Raw genomic sequence first — 16992 nt, 5'->3', positions numbered from 1 at the left:
TTTATAAGAAGATGAATTTAAAAATCTTTTTTTCTCTTTTGGTCTTTTCTTCATGTTATATTCTATTTCCTGTGCTTGCTTATGAGATGTTTCACTAATTCAAGAATTTGGAGAGGCTGAACTTATTACAAAGATTCAAGGGAATGGGGAAATAAATCTACGGGCATGTCAAAGCAATTATCTTTATTTTGCTTGTTTTTATGGCTTGGTTGTAGAAGTTTTTAAGCCACGCAGAAGTCTTCTTAAAGCTGAAAGTTAAAAAAATTTAAAGAGAAAACCATTTTTCTGTATAGGGTCAGACTTAACAATGATAAAATAGAAAACAGATGTGAAATCATTCTGTTAGAACTAGGCAAAATGAATTAGATATGAAAAAAGCATACTAGGATAATAAATGGAAAAATCCTATTTCAAAATATAAAATATCAAGAAGGTTTTACCTCCCTCTTTTTCTATTGTTTGAGAATATAGCTTGGTTGGACATTGAAATCTAATTGTCTGTTAGTGCTTTTATGGTTCCTGTGCTAATTCAAATGGTTATTTATTTGGACTTTCGAGATAAGAGCCCTGGTGGCGCAGTGGTTGGAATGCAATATTGCAGGCTAATTCTTCTGACTGCCAGGAGCTCGATCCTGACTGGCTTAACCTTGACTCAGCATTCCATCCTTCCGAGATCGGTAGAATGAGGACCCAGATTGTTGGGGGCAAAATGCTGACTCTGTAGACCGGTTTGAGAGGGCTATGAAGCACTGAAGCAGTACATAAGCCTAAGTGCTATTATTGCTATTGCTACTTCCTGCTATGAAAGATGAATCTTTTTTATTCTTGATTGTGAAAGGAGAGGCGGGAAGGAATTATCAACTCCCAATATGTAGATCCAAATAATTCCCCTACACAGCTTTTTTTTCCCCCAGACACCATCACAGTCTCAAGAGTATTGTGTTATTCAGTTATTCCTTCCTGTATTCAATGCATATTAATTCCAACTTGAATGGACACTTTAATATCAGGTAGTTCAATATGGTGACTATATAGTATCTAGGAACAGAGTCTTGCATATAAAACTTAGAAGAAATGCTAAACCTCAGAAAATGTTCAGTAGTCCAACAGTTGTCATCTTCAAATTAGTAACAAATACATATATAAAAACCCACCTTTCTAATCTGCCTGGTCAACTACTGGCATTTCTAATTTGCCAAAGGTAGTGAGGTAATTGACTGGCTTTATAAGCCTGCCCTAGTTCCAAATCCGTGTCCGTTTCAAAACGTTTTTGTGGCTTCATTCATTTTTAACAGGGTTAACAACTCTCAAGATAGAACATTTAATTCAAGAATGGGCAGAAGGGAATAACGAAGAGATTGTACATTGCCAAAACTATACTAAGCTGAAATAAGAAATCCAGAGTAAGATTTTTGTGAGCATACAAGATCTGTTCCTTTCTGGAAATCAAACCAAATGACTGGGTTAAGAATTCTTTAATTTTATCTCCTGCCAGCTGTGGTTGTGGAAAGCACAACATAATCCTGAAATTTATGCCTCCTTAATCTAATCGTAAAACTCTCCAAGGCTTCGATAGCTCAAAAAGAAAAGTGGGGATAGGTTCAATTAATTAATTCAGAAATGAGATCAAGATTAGGGAAAGCCGTATTACTTTCTTTTTTTCTGTTGCATGGTTCCCAAACCTCAGAAACCATGGGCACGTGTGGTTTAAACACAATTCACTGTCTAATGGAACCTTGGATAAAAGAAACAAGGAGCTTTAATTAGAACTTCCTCCTTTCCGCTGAGCTGATCTGCCTCCTTCCCAAATGCCTACCTTTTAAATAATGAAATGTTGCTTTTGTTTCAGAACTAGAGAAAGAGCTTGCCAGGAGACCAAAAAAAGTCTGCATTGTTAAGGTGGTGGGAACAAGAAACCTGTGGAAAAACATTGTTGTGCTCTGCATCAATTCGTAAGTATGAATGGGCCTTCCAGAAACATTATGAAGAGCGCCTCCATGGACAATGAGGAAAATAGCGAAAATGTTCTATCTGTTAGCACCATTAGCAACCCATGTAGCTTGGATGTTAGACCTTTTTAAGTGAATAATAATAACAGAAAACTGCCTGCCTTTTCTCTACAACTGTGGCCCTCAATCTTTTGAGCACCAGGGGCTGGTTCTGTGGAGAGACTTTTTCTGTGGACCAGAGGGAGCGTGGTCTGCACCCCACAGATGGGGCTTCTCTTGCGCGGCCTCGTTTCTGGCATGCCGCAGCCAGGGGTGGGATTCAGCCGATTTGGGTGAACCAGGTGTTAAATTTACATCTGGTTCACCAAACGAATAGTTGAACCGACCGGCTGGCCCCATCCACTTTGCCTCTCCCAGGAGTCTCCACGCGGCCTGTTTTGGATGTGGGTAAGTGTAGGGTGAAAAATGACCCTCTTGAAAGTTCCAGAAGGCCAGAAATGGGCCTATTTCCAGGGAGGGCCTCCAGAGCCCGGGGGAGACCATTTTAGCCCTCCCAGAGGCCCAAGGGAAGCCTCCAGACTCTGGGGAAGGCAAAAAAACAGCCCTCCCAGAAGTTCCAGTAGGCCATGCCCACCATGGCAACAGGGCAGAGAACTGGTTGTTGGGATTTTTGAATCCCACCCCTGGCTGCAGCCCAGTGCTAGTGCACGGACCGAGGGTTGGGGACACCTGCTCTACATGCAGACAGAGCATTGCATGTATATTTTACACCAGAATTGCTACTCCTACCATTGTTAAGAGGCAGTTTACAGCAGAAGAATTTGTTTTAATTACTTTGCATCTTACCATCCATTCCATGAGAGTGGCTTTTCCGGTTTGGTTTTCCTATGATTCCAATTGAGATGAGACAAAGACTAAGACAAGCTGGCCAAAGATATGCATGGAAAAAAACAGTCCAGTTGTTGTTTTTTTAAAGTACTTTTGAGACAATTATGACTAATAGCTCTCTCAATGATTTGGAAGATAATGATTTACAAGAGAGGAGATTCTAGCTGTTTAACAATAGCAGTCACAAAATTACTCTGCCTTCCGTCCTGCTTATCCAAATATTTGTGTGCTTATTTATTTGCTAGTTTCATCTTGAAACTTTTTCAGTGACTCCCTTAGCACTATTAAGGTCCCATAATCTTTGCTGCAAAGTTCACTGAAATCTCATTGAAAAATATGACCATCTAACAAAGGAGGAGAGAAATCAGCTAAAACAATGTATAGATGTAGATGCTTCATTGACAACTGCAAGTACCTAAGCTGATCAATAAAATGACAACAAAGCTCACTTATTCTTCATGAAAGTGATCTTTTGAAGAAAAATAGTCATCTGCCATCCTCTGGGTTAAATAGTATCATAAATGCATACTATTGAACGGATTATGAAAGCCAGTTCGAGGAAGTGTTTAAAAGCACCCAGTTAGAAATCAGGAGATGGTGAGTTCTAGTCCCTCCTTGGACATGAAGCCAGCTGGATGACCAAGGGCCAGTCACTCTCTCTCAGCCCTAAGAAGCAGGCAATAGCAAACCTCTTCTGAAATCTTGTCGAGAAAACTACAGGTATTAGTTCAGGCAGTCACCATGACTGACTCGAAGATACCCCTGGCCCTCTCAAATTGAACTGATTATTTTGTTGCCCCTTCAAATTGAACTGATTATTTTTTTCCCCCCTTAACAATATCACCTTTGAATGACTGTAATAACAAACAGCAAACAACTAAAAAACATCATTAGCAGGTTGATTTTGGAGATGGGTTGCCCGCTGGCATAATATTTTTATGTAAGGCATCTATTTATCTCAATAATGAGGATGGTAAACGTTCTTTAGGACCCATCTTAGGAATGATTGCATAGGCATGTTCATAGTTTGGTGACTGCAGCATTAAATGCTCTACCGCTATGCCCGATGCAGATCTCATATCACTCAAATACAGAGTATTTTTTTCAAACATCCAGCTGCCTGGGATGTTTGAACAAGGGTTGTCTATGGAGATATCAACCCACTATGATTTCAGGAACTCTTCATCATCGATGCAGGTATTCCTCGACTTATCAACAATTCATTTTGTGACTGTTCAAAGTTACGATGACACTGAAACAAGTGATGTACGATTTATGACCATTTTTCATACTTAATGACTGTGGCAGCATCCCACATGGCCATGTGATCAAAATTCAGATGCTTGGCAACTGACTCATACTTATGACGGTGGCAGTGTCCCGGGGTCATGTGATCCCCTTTTGCGACCTCCTGACAAGCAAAGTCAGCGGGAACTAGATTCACTTAACAACCTGGTTACTAACTTAACAACTGCAATGATTCACTGAACAAATGTAGCCCAAAAAATTGTAAAATGAGGCAAAACTCACTTAACAGCTGGCTCGCTTAACAACAGAAATGTTGGGCTCAATTTTGGTCATATGCCATACAGGACTACCTGTAGTGGGTAGAGACTGTGGGCTAATTTATCAGGCTCTTGTAGGAAACGATTCTTTAACAAAAATAAATTATGCAAATATTGGTTGCTCTTTTGATTGTGTTAACTGATGCGCTAACCTAATATAAATTGTTCATTGTGGGAAAGACAAACTATGAGGTTTCATGAAAAGATTGCTTTGGTACATGGCTTTATGTTAGCCTTTAGATTCTGCAGTTCTTTGTTAGAGTAGAAAAAAATGTCTTTTAGTTTAGAATTCATTATTTGAAACTGCTTTAAAGAAATTAAACAAATTTATAGTCCCTTTTGGTTGTAAACATTGTCTTCCAAGATTTGGTCCATGATCGGTGAAATAATGTTGAAAAAAGCAGCTCATTTCTCATGGACAAGGGTGTGATTTCTTTATTTTGCACCGTTCCTTGTTCTTTCCCTAAAGGAAAGGAGGAGTACAATGCAGCTCACTTTATCTGCATAACCTAAGCATGTTTCAGAATATGTATATTTTAACAAGGGTTTTCACAGCTTTGGGTGTTTCATACCAGCAGATATCAGACACTGAAGATAAAAAAAGATTCCTACCAGGTACTACTTAATTGCAAATTGCAGCTGTTCCATGCCAAGATTTGCTTAAATTCATGGCAGAACAATATAGATATATTGAGCAGAATTATTGTTCCACCATGAATCTAAGCAAATCTTTGGGAACCAAGTGCATTCATGTACAGTTTTCTGTAGCATGTTGCTTAGTTATTGTGACGGTGTCTTTTTCCACAAGGGGGAAGAGATTTCTCATGTAGGCAGTTTAAACTGAATGGCACTGTAGCTTGCGTGCCAAGTCTTGGCATATAGAGATCCACATACCAAGCTCTCCTTAATGTTTCTAGAACAATTCTGGTATGATAAAGCTAAATTTTCTCCTGAAATCCAAGCAAATGGGAGAAATACATCATTCACGGTTCTCCTCCCCGCCCCCATGATTCTTAAAAAGGATATCTATTTCTTTGGGATTGGGCCAGTGGTGGTATTCATTTTATTTTTACTAATGGTTCTGTGGGTGTGGCTTGGTGGGCGTGGTGTGGCTTGGTGGGCATGGCAGGGGAAGGATACTGTAAAATCCCCATTCCCTCCCCACCACACTAACCTGCTTTCCAGCCCCATTCTCCTGTGCAGGGCAACAAAAGAAGACCCAGCCAATCAGCTAGGACTGGAGAATAGATGGGGGCGGGGCCAACCAGAGGTGGTATTTACCGGTTCTCTAAGCTACTCAAAATGTCCGCTACCGGTTCTCCAGAACTGGTCAGAACCTGCTGAATACCACCTCTGGATTGAGCTAAGGCCCACATGATAGTCTTAAGTAATCATTTAGCATACGGTCATAAAAGGAATGGTTCCTGTTATTTGTCTCATGTTGTCTCCCACAGGCTGACAGGATATGGAATACATCACTGCTTTGCAAAGAGTATGATGGGTCATGAAGATAAGATGTCCTTCACCAACAATTTTTATGCAGACTATTACACCATGGCCAGCATCACGCTGGTATCCTGCCTGGCTATGTGCCCAGTGGTTGGTTTTCTCGGGAGAAGAGGGGGGCTCCTGCTCTTCATGATTCTCACTGCACTCGCTTCTCTTTTACAACTGGGCCTTCTCAACTGTGAGTATCAGCATCGGATTGTTGCAAAGCTTAGTTCAGATTCGCTGAGCCCTGACTTTCAGATTACTGCAGGGTTTCCAGTTGATTACGACCCTTAGTTGTAGGTAGCAAAGATAAGAGAACCAGCACAATGGGCAGTTAGAAGCCCTGATTATGAATAAAAGGGGGGGGGGAGAAAGAACAATGTAAATTTGTACATTTTTTTAGACCTTTCTTTTGCCAAAGCTTAATATAGTCTCTGTGTATTACTTCGTCTTCTTGATTGTAGTTCACAGGTGTCCAATTCGCAGCATCGCGTTGCCATCACATGACGTTTCGCGATGGTTTTCCCCTTCACGGAGCTGGGGTGGGCGTGGCCTGCGTGTGACACATCCGGCCCGCGGGCTGCCAGTTTGACACCCCTGTTGTAGTTGATTCCCCATCTTCCCAATTTAACTTCTAGCAAGGCTATAGAACAGGGGTCTCCAACCTTGGCAACTTTAAGACATGTGGACTTCAATTCCCAGAATTCCTCAACCAGCTTTGCTCCTTTGCAAAGCTCATTTTGATGGCTGAGGAATTCTGGGAGTTGAAGTCCACACGTCTTAAAATTGCCCAGGTTGGAGACCCCCTGCTATAAAAGGCTCTGTCATTAAGCAAAGTGAAGCAGCTGACTCTGGTGACAGATGCTGGAGAAAGGAGTGGGTGTTAGAGGTTAGAAGTGCTGTACACTATGCAGTTTACCTTGGATCTTTTAAGTCAACGTTAGCCATTAGTTGCATGGAGGAGGCTAGCCCATTGCTTGTGTGTTGAAGTAAAGAATGCCTTGCATCCAGCTGGCTACTGTATTTAGCAGTCTGTATCAGGCATTATGCAGTCTTGCTTGGGCCATCCTTGCTGTTTTGCTCTATAACTCCCACTACCTCATTCAGTGACTGCTTGCAGTTATGTCAGGGATGGAAAAATGATTTATCTAGCATTTACAACCTCTGCACGTCAGTAAAGCAAAGGAAAACACAAGCAACATCATAACCACAGTTACAGTTTCACTGAGCAACCACTTCACTTAACAATCAGGTTGCCAGGTTCAGTGTGGTGGCTAAACAAGGATTACCTGTATCAAGTTTTCTCCAATGGAGACTACCGTCGTCTTGTTTTACTGAGGCAGTTATCCATGTGCTACAAAGGAAGTCACACTGTAACCAGCATGAGATGTTGTAATTAAAGGCAGAAAATTCTAACACCTTGGAGTGTGAATAACAGGTAGACTGGATCTCATCCTGGCAAAACAAACCAGGCCCTTTTAGTCTTCTGATTTCTCCATTTGCTTCCTATGCGTACACATTTTCATTTGCACATTTTCATATATATCTTACCCTTTGGGGAAAGCACCAATTACACAAAGCTCAAGGGGAAAAGAGTATAAATTATTAAACAACACATATGCAAATTATGAGAAAAAGAAAAGAAAGGGAAGCATAGTTAAATTATTGTACATCGACAGCGTTCCCTGTATTCTTCCATACCTTTCTATCTTTGCAAACACTTCTACCATATCCATTCACTTCTTCATACATTACCTTTTGCTCCTGAAATTTCTCACCTCTCTTTTCTGAACTCCATGTAAGCATGACTTCCTTTGATTTCATTTTGCCCTCAATCCAGACACACTTTATATATTTCTTTTGTGATTTGATTTGCATTCTCTACACGACCAAACCATCAGCATACTTTTGTCATGTGGCTCATTCACTGAATCCACATTCAGACACTACCCACTCAACCCTGACTCAATCTCTTCTTTTACATGCATGCTAAGAACTCTATTTCCACTGCCTTCAATATACATTGTGTTTCCCTTGCCCTAACCCAGGGCTGTCAAACTCCCAGCCTGTGAGGCAGATGCATCACATGCTGGCCACACCCACACCCAGTTTAGTGAAGAGGGAAAAAGTCACCATGACGACATGAGTTTGACACCCCTACCATATCCTATTCTCAGATATAACAAAGCAGAAGCACATTTTAATACGTAGCCATTTTTATTTCTTTTGATAGCCTTTCATTCTTCACATCAGAATGCCTATTACTAAATACTGCATCTCTACCCTTGCATATCTCAGTGTTGATTTAGATATTTTGGTCATGGTGTTGGTTTAGATATTTTAGTCAGGGTACCACAAATGCCAGTTTTACCCCAGGTAGGGCAAGCTACTCTATGCAGGCTAGGATCTCTGGATACCACCTTATAAGCCAATATATTGACATTCCACTAGCTAGAAGGCTCATGCAATGCGCTGACACACTCCAAAAGCTTCCTTCTGAGAGAAAGACCAAATTATAAACTTATAGTTGTGCCCTGTGTATTTGTGGTTTTATGCCATGAAAACTGCTAGTTATAACCATCTATTTTTTTCTTATTCAATACTATTTTCCCTTTTCAAAGCCTAAATTAATGTTGGCCTTGTGTGCCTTTTAGTAAGAGATTGTTACGATCAGGTGATTCTGACGATGACAGATATAATGAAATATGGCACCAGGCTTTTGAGAGGCCTATTCTAGCAGAAGCGCCATGCGATTTATGCCTCCCCTCAAACTTTGAACATACCACATACAGCTCTTAGCAGATGCAAAATGATGATTTTTTTTGGCATTCAAAAGCTAAGAAGGATTGTAGACATTTCATACATGGAAGGAAGAACATTAGAGAGTTTCAGCCTATAGGGTAGACAGAGAAACTTTTCTTTGGAAGAAGACAGTAACAAATAACTTCCATTCTGTTTCTCAACTGCATGGATATTATCCATGTAGATACACAGGTCAAGCTTAACTCCAAGGAAATGTTACCTTCATATAAATACAAATGACAGCAAAGCAGCTTTGTAAAATTTTATATAGCGTTGCATAAAATAATATTGAAATAACCGAAAGATGTCTTGAGAAACAGGAAAAAAAGTGGAGATCAGGTTTCCACATCTAAGCATTCAAGAAGGGTTGAGTCCTAATATTTACAATAACAAGATTTTGTGGGAGGTCCCTTCCAGTGACACTTGCCTAAAATTTTGAAAGAGTTTGGTTTTTTAATACTGAATCTTTGTCTAATATTTTCTATTTTCCCTACATTACCAATATAAAAGCTTTTGCTGAGCCTTTGCATTCCTTGCAGGCCTGTAATCCTTCACCATTATGCATCATTATTATCGTCTCATTAGAATTCTATCTTTTTATTGGGAATTGGAGATTTAACGGCAGGCCAGGCCCTCTGGGAAAAGGATGTATTTCTACTTTATCAAATCGTTCAACAACAAATGTGCTGAGGTAGTTAGAGGAGCAATTCTACACTGTAATTTTTTAAAACAACTGCAATTGCATGTGTGTTTTCCTTCATATGTTCTTTCTTCTTTTTCTGTTTCCCATGTTTTAATCATCTTATCGTTTGGAATCCAGTGATAGGAAAATATAGTCAACTTCCAGACTCAGGTATCGTTTCCAAACCAGTTTTAAAATGTGATTTAATTAATGTTACTGAATCTTTTTGCTCTGGGGGTGCATTTCAACCATTTTAAGTACTATAAGCCAGTTTTTAGAAAATCCTATTTCACCCATATTATTCCCTTATTTCAGCATAGCTTTGTCCATTGGTTCCATTTAATATCTATTGTTATTGTGTTTTAACTTCCCCAACAAGCATACTTTTAAATCGGGGTGAACAGGCAGAAACCTTATTGGTCAAGGCACACCCCCCCCCAAAAAAAAACCTCCCACAAAAGTGCAGGTAACAAAACAAGGGAAAATATCAGACATATGGGAAATAATTACAATATCTGTAATATTAATGTGTAATTAATTTTAATCAAATGTAAATTTAAATGAATCAAGTTTAGACTTTCTCCTGGTTGTGTCTCCTTTTTGGAGCACTTCCTTGGGCAGCCCCACCTCCTAAATTTGCACAGCCTTGACTTCCATGGCATGGGAATATCTATTTCTTGAGCCCAAAGGCATGTTTTATCTGCACGTGTAACAAGGTCTTGTTTTTTTCTCTTTTAGACTAATTATAATTACATAAGAATGGGAGGTCGTTTTTATTTTCAGTGCCATGGATGGTTGGTAAGGGCAGGTTTATCTCTCCATACTTCAGATGAGAGATAAGAGAGCCAGTTTGGTGCTATGGTTAAGATGCTGCCCTAGAAACTGGGACACTGTGAGTTCTAGTCCTGCGTGAAGCCAGCTGGGTGACCTTGGGCCAATAAATGTTTTCTCAAGCCTGGGAAGAAGACAATGGCAAGCCACTTCCAAAACCTTGCCAAGCAAACTGCAGGAATTAGTCCATGCAGTCATCAGCAATCAACACTGATTCAAAGGCACCAATTCACAAAGGCAAACGAACATACACAATGGCCCTCAAATTGCCTTATACTTTCTCTTCATTGTACTCTCCTAAATGTGTACAAGAGCCCGCAGTTGTAGTTTGTAGAGGGGCACTTTGAACAGGGAGCTGCCAGTCCTTGAGAGCTGAATGCAAATGACATATTTGCATGTTTCTAAACAGGTATGAGTGACACCATAAAGGACAAATTCTCCATTGCGTTTTCCATCGTGGGGATGTTTTCATCGCACGCAGTTGGAAGTCTGAGTGTATTCTTCTGTGCAGAGATCACTCCAACAGTAATAAGGTATTTCAATAAAGAGTTCATTCTAGGAAGAGAAGATATTTTGAAGTTCCATCCTTAAATAGACATTGATCCTCCGATCAAGTAGTTTTAGGGTTAGACATTTGGGGCAACTGAGTCTTATGATTGTTATGTAAAGTTCCAAAAACTAGTAAGGACATTGTTTTGTTGTTTTGTATACCACCTGTGATTAGTCCATACAGTAACTTTGATCCTTAAATCTAATGAAAGGAAAGCTGTTTGCTATAATTGGAAATGATTGTGGTTATTCTCCAATTGTCCTCTGCATTTTTCTTTTTTTCTTTTTTTCTTTTTGTTTAATCTATATTCCAGTCAGTGTACATAGTTATCCCAGTGTCTCTTTGAGTGTCATAAAATGATTTGAGCTTGGGGAATACCGAAGCTTTCAGTTATCAATGAATTAACAGGCTTAATATAAAAAGAATAAAAATATTCATTTTTGTTTAATAGAAATTTTAATCTGTCTCTCCTTAGTCCTTGTCTTCTAGTCCAATCAAAATGCTGATTTTGAAGGGATTATCACAATCATATTCTTTTTAAAAGGTCTTCTCCATGCCATAGGGTTCTTCAGAATATTGGCAAACCAAACATTTGGCATGTCCAGTTAGCTCACTATTGTTCTTTTTACCTGGCTTTATTCTTTACACTTTTGTGGCCAACCATTACAGGAGTGTGTACATAAGAAGCAATATGTACACTTTTAATCAATTCATAATGATGGAATCAAATTGTTGCATATATTGACCTAATATTCTCTTATTATTACATTTTAAATTTAAAAAACCCCTCCCTCTCACCATCATATAGTTTGCAGAGTTATTCTGTTGTTGCAAGAAGAAAGGCAGGAGACATTGTTTCTTGGAGGGTCATGTGATGGCTTGAGCTCCTTAGACAAAAATATAATGATTTTTTTAATAAAATAAAGGTGGATTTCATAATTTTATTGCTAGTGGTTGAATGGTCTGTCCAGGTTTTGATGGCAGTTGCCGGGTGCTTTGTGACTACCATCAGCTTTGGTGAGAATTTGCATAATCTAGTGCAGGGGGCTCCAACCTTGGCAACTTTAAGCCTGGCGGACTTCAACTCCCAGAATTCCCCAGCCAGCAAAACTGGAGACCCCTGATCTAGTGGTTATAATCTGCAGAGGAAGTTTCACTGAAGGCAAGCCAATGTGGTGTAGTGGTTGAGGGACTGTCTAGGCTTGGAGAGAGACCTAGGACCTTGTCATCCCATATGCAGTAAGCCCATCTGGGCGACATTGGAACAGTGTGGTCTACAATAGTTTGCCAAGGCCAACTTGCTATGGCCAATTTGTTGCAGGACAATTTGCCGCGGGACAAGAGTTACAGCAATATCGAAGAAATAGTGGAATAGAAGCATTAAAGAAAGAATGCCAAAGGAGGGAAAAATTAAATGGGAATGAGAAAAATTAAAATAATTTTTAAATTATTTTAAATCATTAAGTTGAATTGTTGAATTGTCCTGCAGCGAATTGTTCCATGGCAAATTGGTCATGGTGAGTTGGCCTTGATGAATTGGCCATGATGAGTTTTCTCATTCCAGGACCAATCATTCCTCTCAGTCTATTTGTCCCTCCAGATATCTCTGGCTGGGTTTAGTACTTTTGACTATCAGATCTTTCCCAAAAATTTAGGATAGTGAAATAAATTGTAATGCATGCATTGTTTCAAGTAGCACCAGTGCTCCTGCTCATATCGGTACTATTATTATTGTTGTTGTTTGTCACGCAGTCAGCCAAATGTTCAGACTGGATTTGGCATTTTTATCAACCTATCGAGTCTTTTCCAAGGATCCGGGATAGGTAAATGTGGCTGTGCTAAAGGTATTGTCACAGAATGTAAGCTGTTCCAATACCATTAACACATGTATTATTGCTGTTATTTTTGCCTGCGGCAAATGAGATATTAGAAACTATATTAGACTTTGCATCTGTATTGCTATCATGAACACTGTAGTTACGGGGCATTGTAAATATTAGTGAGATGATAGATATACAATTTTTTGCATACTGTTATTATATAACTTTGTAGTAAATTGAATTAATATTGGAAGGGAGAAGATTAAGCTTCCTTTAGCTCTGTTGTTAAAAGAAAAAATTTGAAGGGCATAAATATTAAATTATTTTCTTGCTAAGGTTATTAGAAAAATATTTTTAGGTTTATTTTAGAATATAAACCCAGTTTGATTTTCAAGAACGGATAACTCAAATCGAATCAATATAAAATCTTCTCAATACGCTATTCTTTACAATGAACCAGTGTCATTAAAATTGTATTTCTGAGTCTCGATGTTTCCTGTTAATTTTCCTAAGCTATATAATTCACTGGCTCTAAATTTGATAAGTTCATAAAAAACACTTTTAGCTTTCAAAAATCAAAGGCATTGACTGGAGGGGCAATTACTGACATTTATTAAAAATTTGTGTTGTTACAAGAAAAGATATGTTGTGAACAATTTCAAACTGAACTGTAAAGCAGGGGTCTCCAACCTTGGCAACTTTAAGACTTGTGGACTACAACTCCCAGAATTCCTCAGCCAGCAAAGCTGGGAGGAATTCTGGGAGTTGTAGTCCACATGTCTTAAAGTTGCTAAGGTTGGAGACCCCTGCTGTAAAGAGAAGTGGAGAGATCCTTCAATACAGTTTCATTCATTCATATGGCTCCTTTATGACTTGGCTGGCTCAGGAATTCTGGGCAACTAAGTTCACAAGTCAAAAAAGGGCCATAGTTCCCCACTCCTGAGATAAATGCCAATCCACCAAGTCTGGTTGCTTTTTCCAGCTTCTCGCTGCTAAGCAGTTAAACATCTCTGAAGAATCCTAATTCCACATTACAAAGGACTGATAATAGATATGCGTCCAAACACTTCGCAAAGTGAACACCCTAAATCTCCTGTAGTATTTTTTGGTGTGGAATAACTGTGTATTTTGGTTACTGAAAGCAGAATTCTTTTCAATAGGATGAGATATTTATGAGGGAAGAAAAAGGTTCAGTGAGGGTACAGGTGGTAAGAAGCTGGGCCTTTCCCATTTGAAACATTTCTCAATCTCCTTACCCAGATCAGAATCTGGGCAAACGGGTCGGGGTAGGAATTGAAATTGTCTCTTCTAAGAGTCTGTTTTTCTTCTTAGTATCACTGAAAGAACTCGCCTCATTGTTTCAGTGAAGCTTATCAGTGTGTGCTGTGACAAAGACTGTACTTTTCATGCAGTTTGCTGGTTTGTATGGAGAGAGTGATTGCTCAAGGCCATCCAGTTGGCTTCTGTCCTAAGGGAGGACCAGAACTTGGCTTTCCCTGTTTCTAGTCCAGCACCTTTATCATTATATCACATTTTCTCTCTTCATTCCGGATAGAAAAACCTGGATTTATGTTGTCCTTTACTTTATTGTTTGTGCAAAGAGGACAAGCAGAAAATTCAAAGGAAGCTGAAGGAGAATCACTCCCAATCATTTCAGAGAGTGAGAGAGAGAGCAATCAGAATGTGTGAGAGAGTAATCCCTGAAATTACTTGGGAATGATTCTCATTCATATTCCATTGAAGTATATGTGCATATTTCATGAAAATATAGGAGCAGCTTTTGGAAACTCCCTAAAGTGTGAATATATAAGTAAAAACATTTTTCACCCCCCAAAAAAGCCTATCTTAGAATCCTTACAGAGCCAATATATTCGTACAGATTCCTGATTTTAAGCACTACCAGAAGTCAGTGGATAATAAATTCCACAGACTGAATTTCAGGAGCTGAAAGAGTGTGATCACTTGATCTCAAGAGGACTGTTACAGAGAGATAAAAGAAAGATGGAGAAAACAGCAGATACATTTATTTGGTACCTTCCTTAAAAAGAAATCTTTGGAGGCTGACCTTAGATAAAAGATAGGTAAAGGTGGACATAACAAAAGTACCTGAATTCATGGATAGTATGGAAAATGTGGATAGAAATTGTTCTGTCTTCCACTGTTTGATCAAAGGATGGTTTTATTCTGAATAATGGATTAAATCCAGAGAGTCACACTTAGGAAAAAAAATTTTTTTTTAGAAATCTGTGAGAGTTTGCTATGTGATTAAACCATCTGTCATTGCATTTGTTATATTTGGATCCAGGCCAGTATTGTCATTGGTCTGCACACATTCATATGTACTTAATTCATTAGCTAAAAGAAACATTTTTAAAAAAAAATGATAGGTCCTGAAGGACTTTCAAATTAATAGTGCATCTAAAATATGAGAGTGAAAGGAGAGCAGGCATGCTGGTTAAAGAAGCCTGTCATCAGTATATCTTTTTCCAGTAACCCAACTCCTTGCTTTTATAGTGCTTATAAAATAAATTTGAGGAAAGCTTGCTCTCTAGTGATAAAACAAAGAATTACATAAGTTCCAGGTTTCTTTTCTTTTCTTTTTTTCTTTTTGGTAGAAAACAAAGATTGATCTGTGGAATAGAAAAATAGTTAAAGCATGCCCACATAAATACACAGAAAGAGGGAGGAGGGCATTTAAAGTTATTCTAATAGTTTTAATAATATATTTACCTATTTTTGGATTGTACTTGATGATAAATGCAGATTTAAAGCAGACAGCGGAACACGTCATTGTAATGCTGATTATTGCTAGAACCGAGTTATGAAGTAATTTTCACCTATATCCAACCGTTCAGCTTTTTGTGCATTTTACTCAAATATGTGCGAAGTATACATATACAATAAATCACAGGGATAGAGAGTATTAAACATCTAAGCAAAGGCTTGGCACAATAAGACTTTATTGAGTAAAAAATTCATTTGATGTCTCAAAATATTTCTTGAAGGAAACGATTAGATTCCATGACTGTTTGTTGTTGTCAACTGTTGTCACTTATTGTCACTTATTAGCCAATCAGCTACTCCTTTTACTTTTATGACCAATGCCAACCTTGGTAGGAGACCAACAAATGTAGATAAGTCCTCAGACTTGGCTATGGTGCATCTTTGGTTCTCTCATTACTGTGTAACCAAATATTAAAAAGTCAATAGTAAGAGGACTAGTTTCTTGGCTTCTATTAGGGTCAAGGATATAATTGGGCGACTTTTATATTCCAGGCAGATGCTGGGAAAATTATTTGTGATGACTAATTGCCATCATTATTATAATTCAGTTAAATAATTAAAGGGTTCTGTTCCATATGTGTTCCTCTTATCGTTTTATTGTAATCCTTCAATGGTTGCAAATTGTGTTGAGTTTTTGGTTGTTAAAAACATGTTTATATATTTGTTTATATATTTAATACTAAACAAAAGTATTAAACAAGGTAGCTGCATTCAGAGATAAGGAGGAGGGGTTGTACCATGAAAGCAGGTGCTCAAGGGCAGCTATTCTAATGTTATTACATGATTGCATGGACCATTGGCCTATACTGAAGAATTATGCTTGCTTCCACAGGGGTGGTGGCCTTGGCCTCGTCCTGGCTAGTGCAGGCTTTGGGATGCTGACAGCACCCATCATGGAACTTCACAACCAGAAAGGCTACTTCCTCCACCATGTGATTTTTGCTTGTTGCACCCTCATCTGCATCATCTGCATTCTCCTCCTGCCAGAGAGCAAAAACCAGAACCTGCCAGAGAACATTCCAGATGGTGAACATTATACCCGGCAGCCTCTCCTACCGCATAAGAAGGGGGAGCAGCCCCTGCTGCTGACGAACTCTGAACTTAAAGATTACTCTGGCCTCCATGATTCGACAACCGTAAATGATGGAGTGACCGAGACTGTCACTGCCAACGGGATGAAAGCAATGTAGGAGGAAGAGGAGGAGCGTTTAGCTTGCTTCTCGTCCAAGATTTACAAAGCATTGAGAAGAAGGGATGAATATACAGGGAAATTAGACTCTGCTGCTAAAGCCACTTCTAGAAATCTGTGATGGGGATACAAATTGCTTTGGGGCACAGTTATGGGGGGAAATGTATTTTCAGAAAAACTGGCTGGAGATCACTGTCCATTTTTTTCCTGCCATGAAATAGTTCTATTTATTTTGTTGAGTTTCCCCACGAAAGCACTTTATTCTGTTCTTCTTCTCTTGTTGACCATAAACATGAAGCCATGTTACTCTCAAGAAAAGCAGCCATTCCAAGAAAGAAATCACGAGGTGGTATGGTTTTGGTTTCACTTTATTGTTCATTTTTGTTTTTACTAGGGGTATGAGGCATCTCTTGCTGCAACAATGAATTTGTTGGCTACTGA

General features: G+C 39.0%; 1 protein-coding gene across 1 annotated transcript in view; it reads left to right on the top strand.

Annotated features, from left to right (window-relative positions):
* The window catches only part of SLC22A23 (solute carrier family 22 member 23), a 92982-nt gene extending 75990 nt beyond the window's left edge, over positions 1-16992 (top strand). The window contains exons 6-10 of the mRNA XM_026715086.2: positions 1850-1952; positions 5857-6089; positions 9516-9548; positions 10618-10741; positions 16195-16992. Coding sequence (XP_026570871.1) covers positions 1850-1952; positions 5857-6089; positions 9516-9548; positions 10618-10741; positions 16195-16552 — 851 coding nt within the window. The 3' untranslated portion in view covers positions 16553-16992. The remainder of the gene's footprint in view (positions 1-1849; positions 1953-5856; positions 6090-9515; positions 9549-10617; positions 10742-16194) is intronic.

The sequence above is a fragment of the Pseudonaja textilis genome, chromosome 3, assembly GCF_049901715.1.
Source record: "Pseudonaja textilis isolate UNSWEBS1 chromosome 3, rPseTex1.2, whole genome shotgun sequence".
Lineage (NCBI taxonomy): Eukaryota > Metazoa > Chordata > Lepidosauria > Squamata > Elapidae > Pseudonaja > Pseudonaja textilis.
The sequence above is the reverse complement of the archived record's forward strand: the minus strand, read 5'-3'. Positions and strand labels throughout refer to the sequence as shown.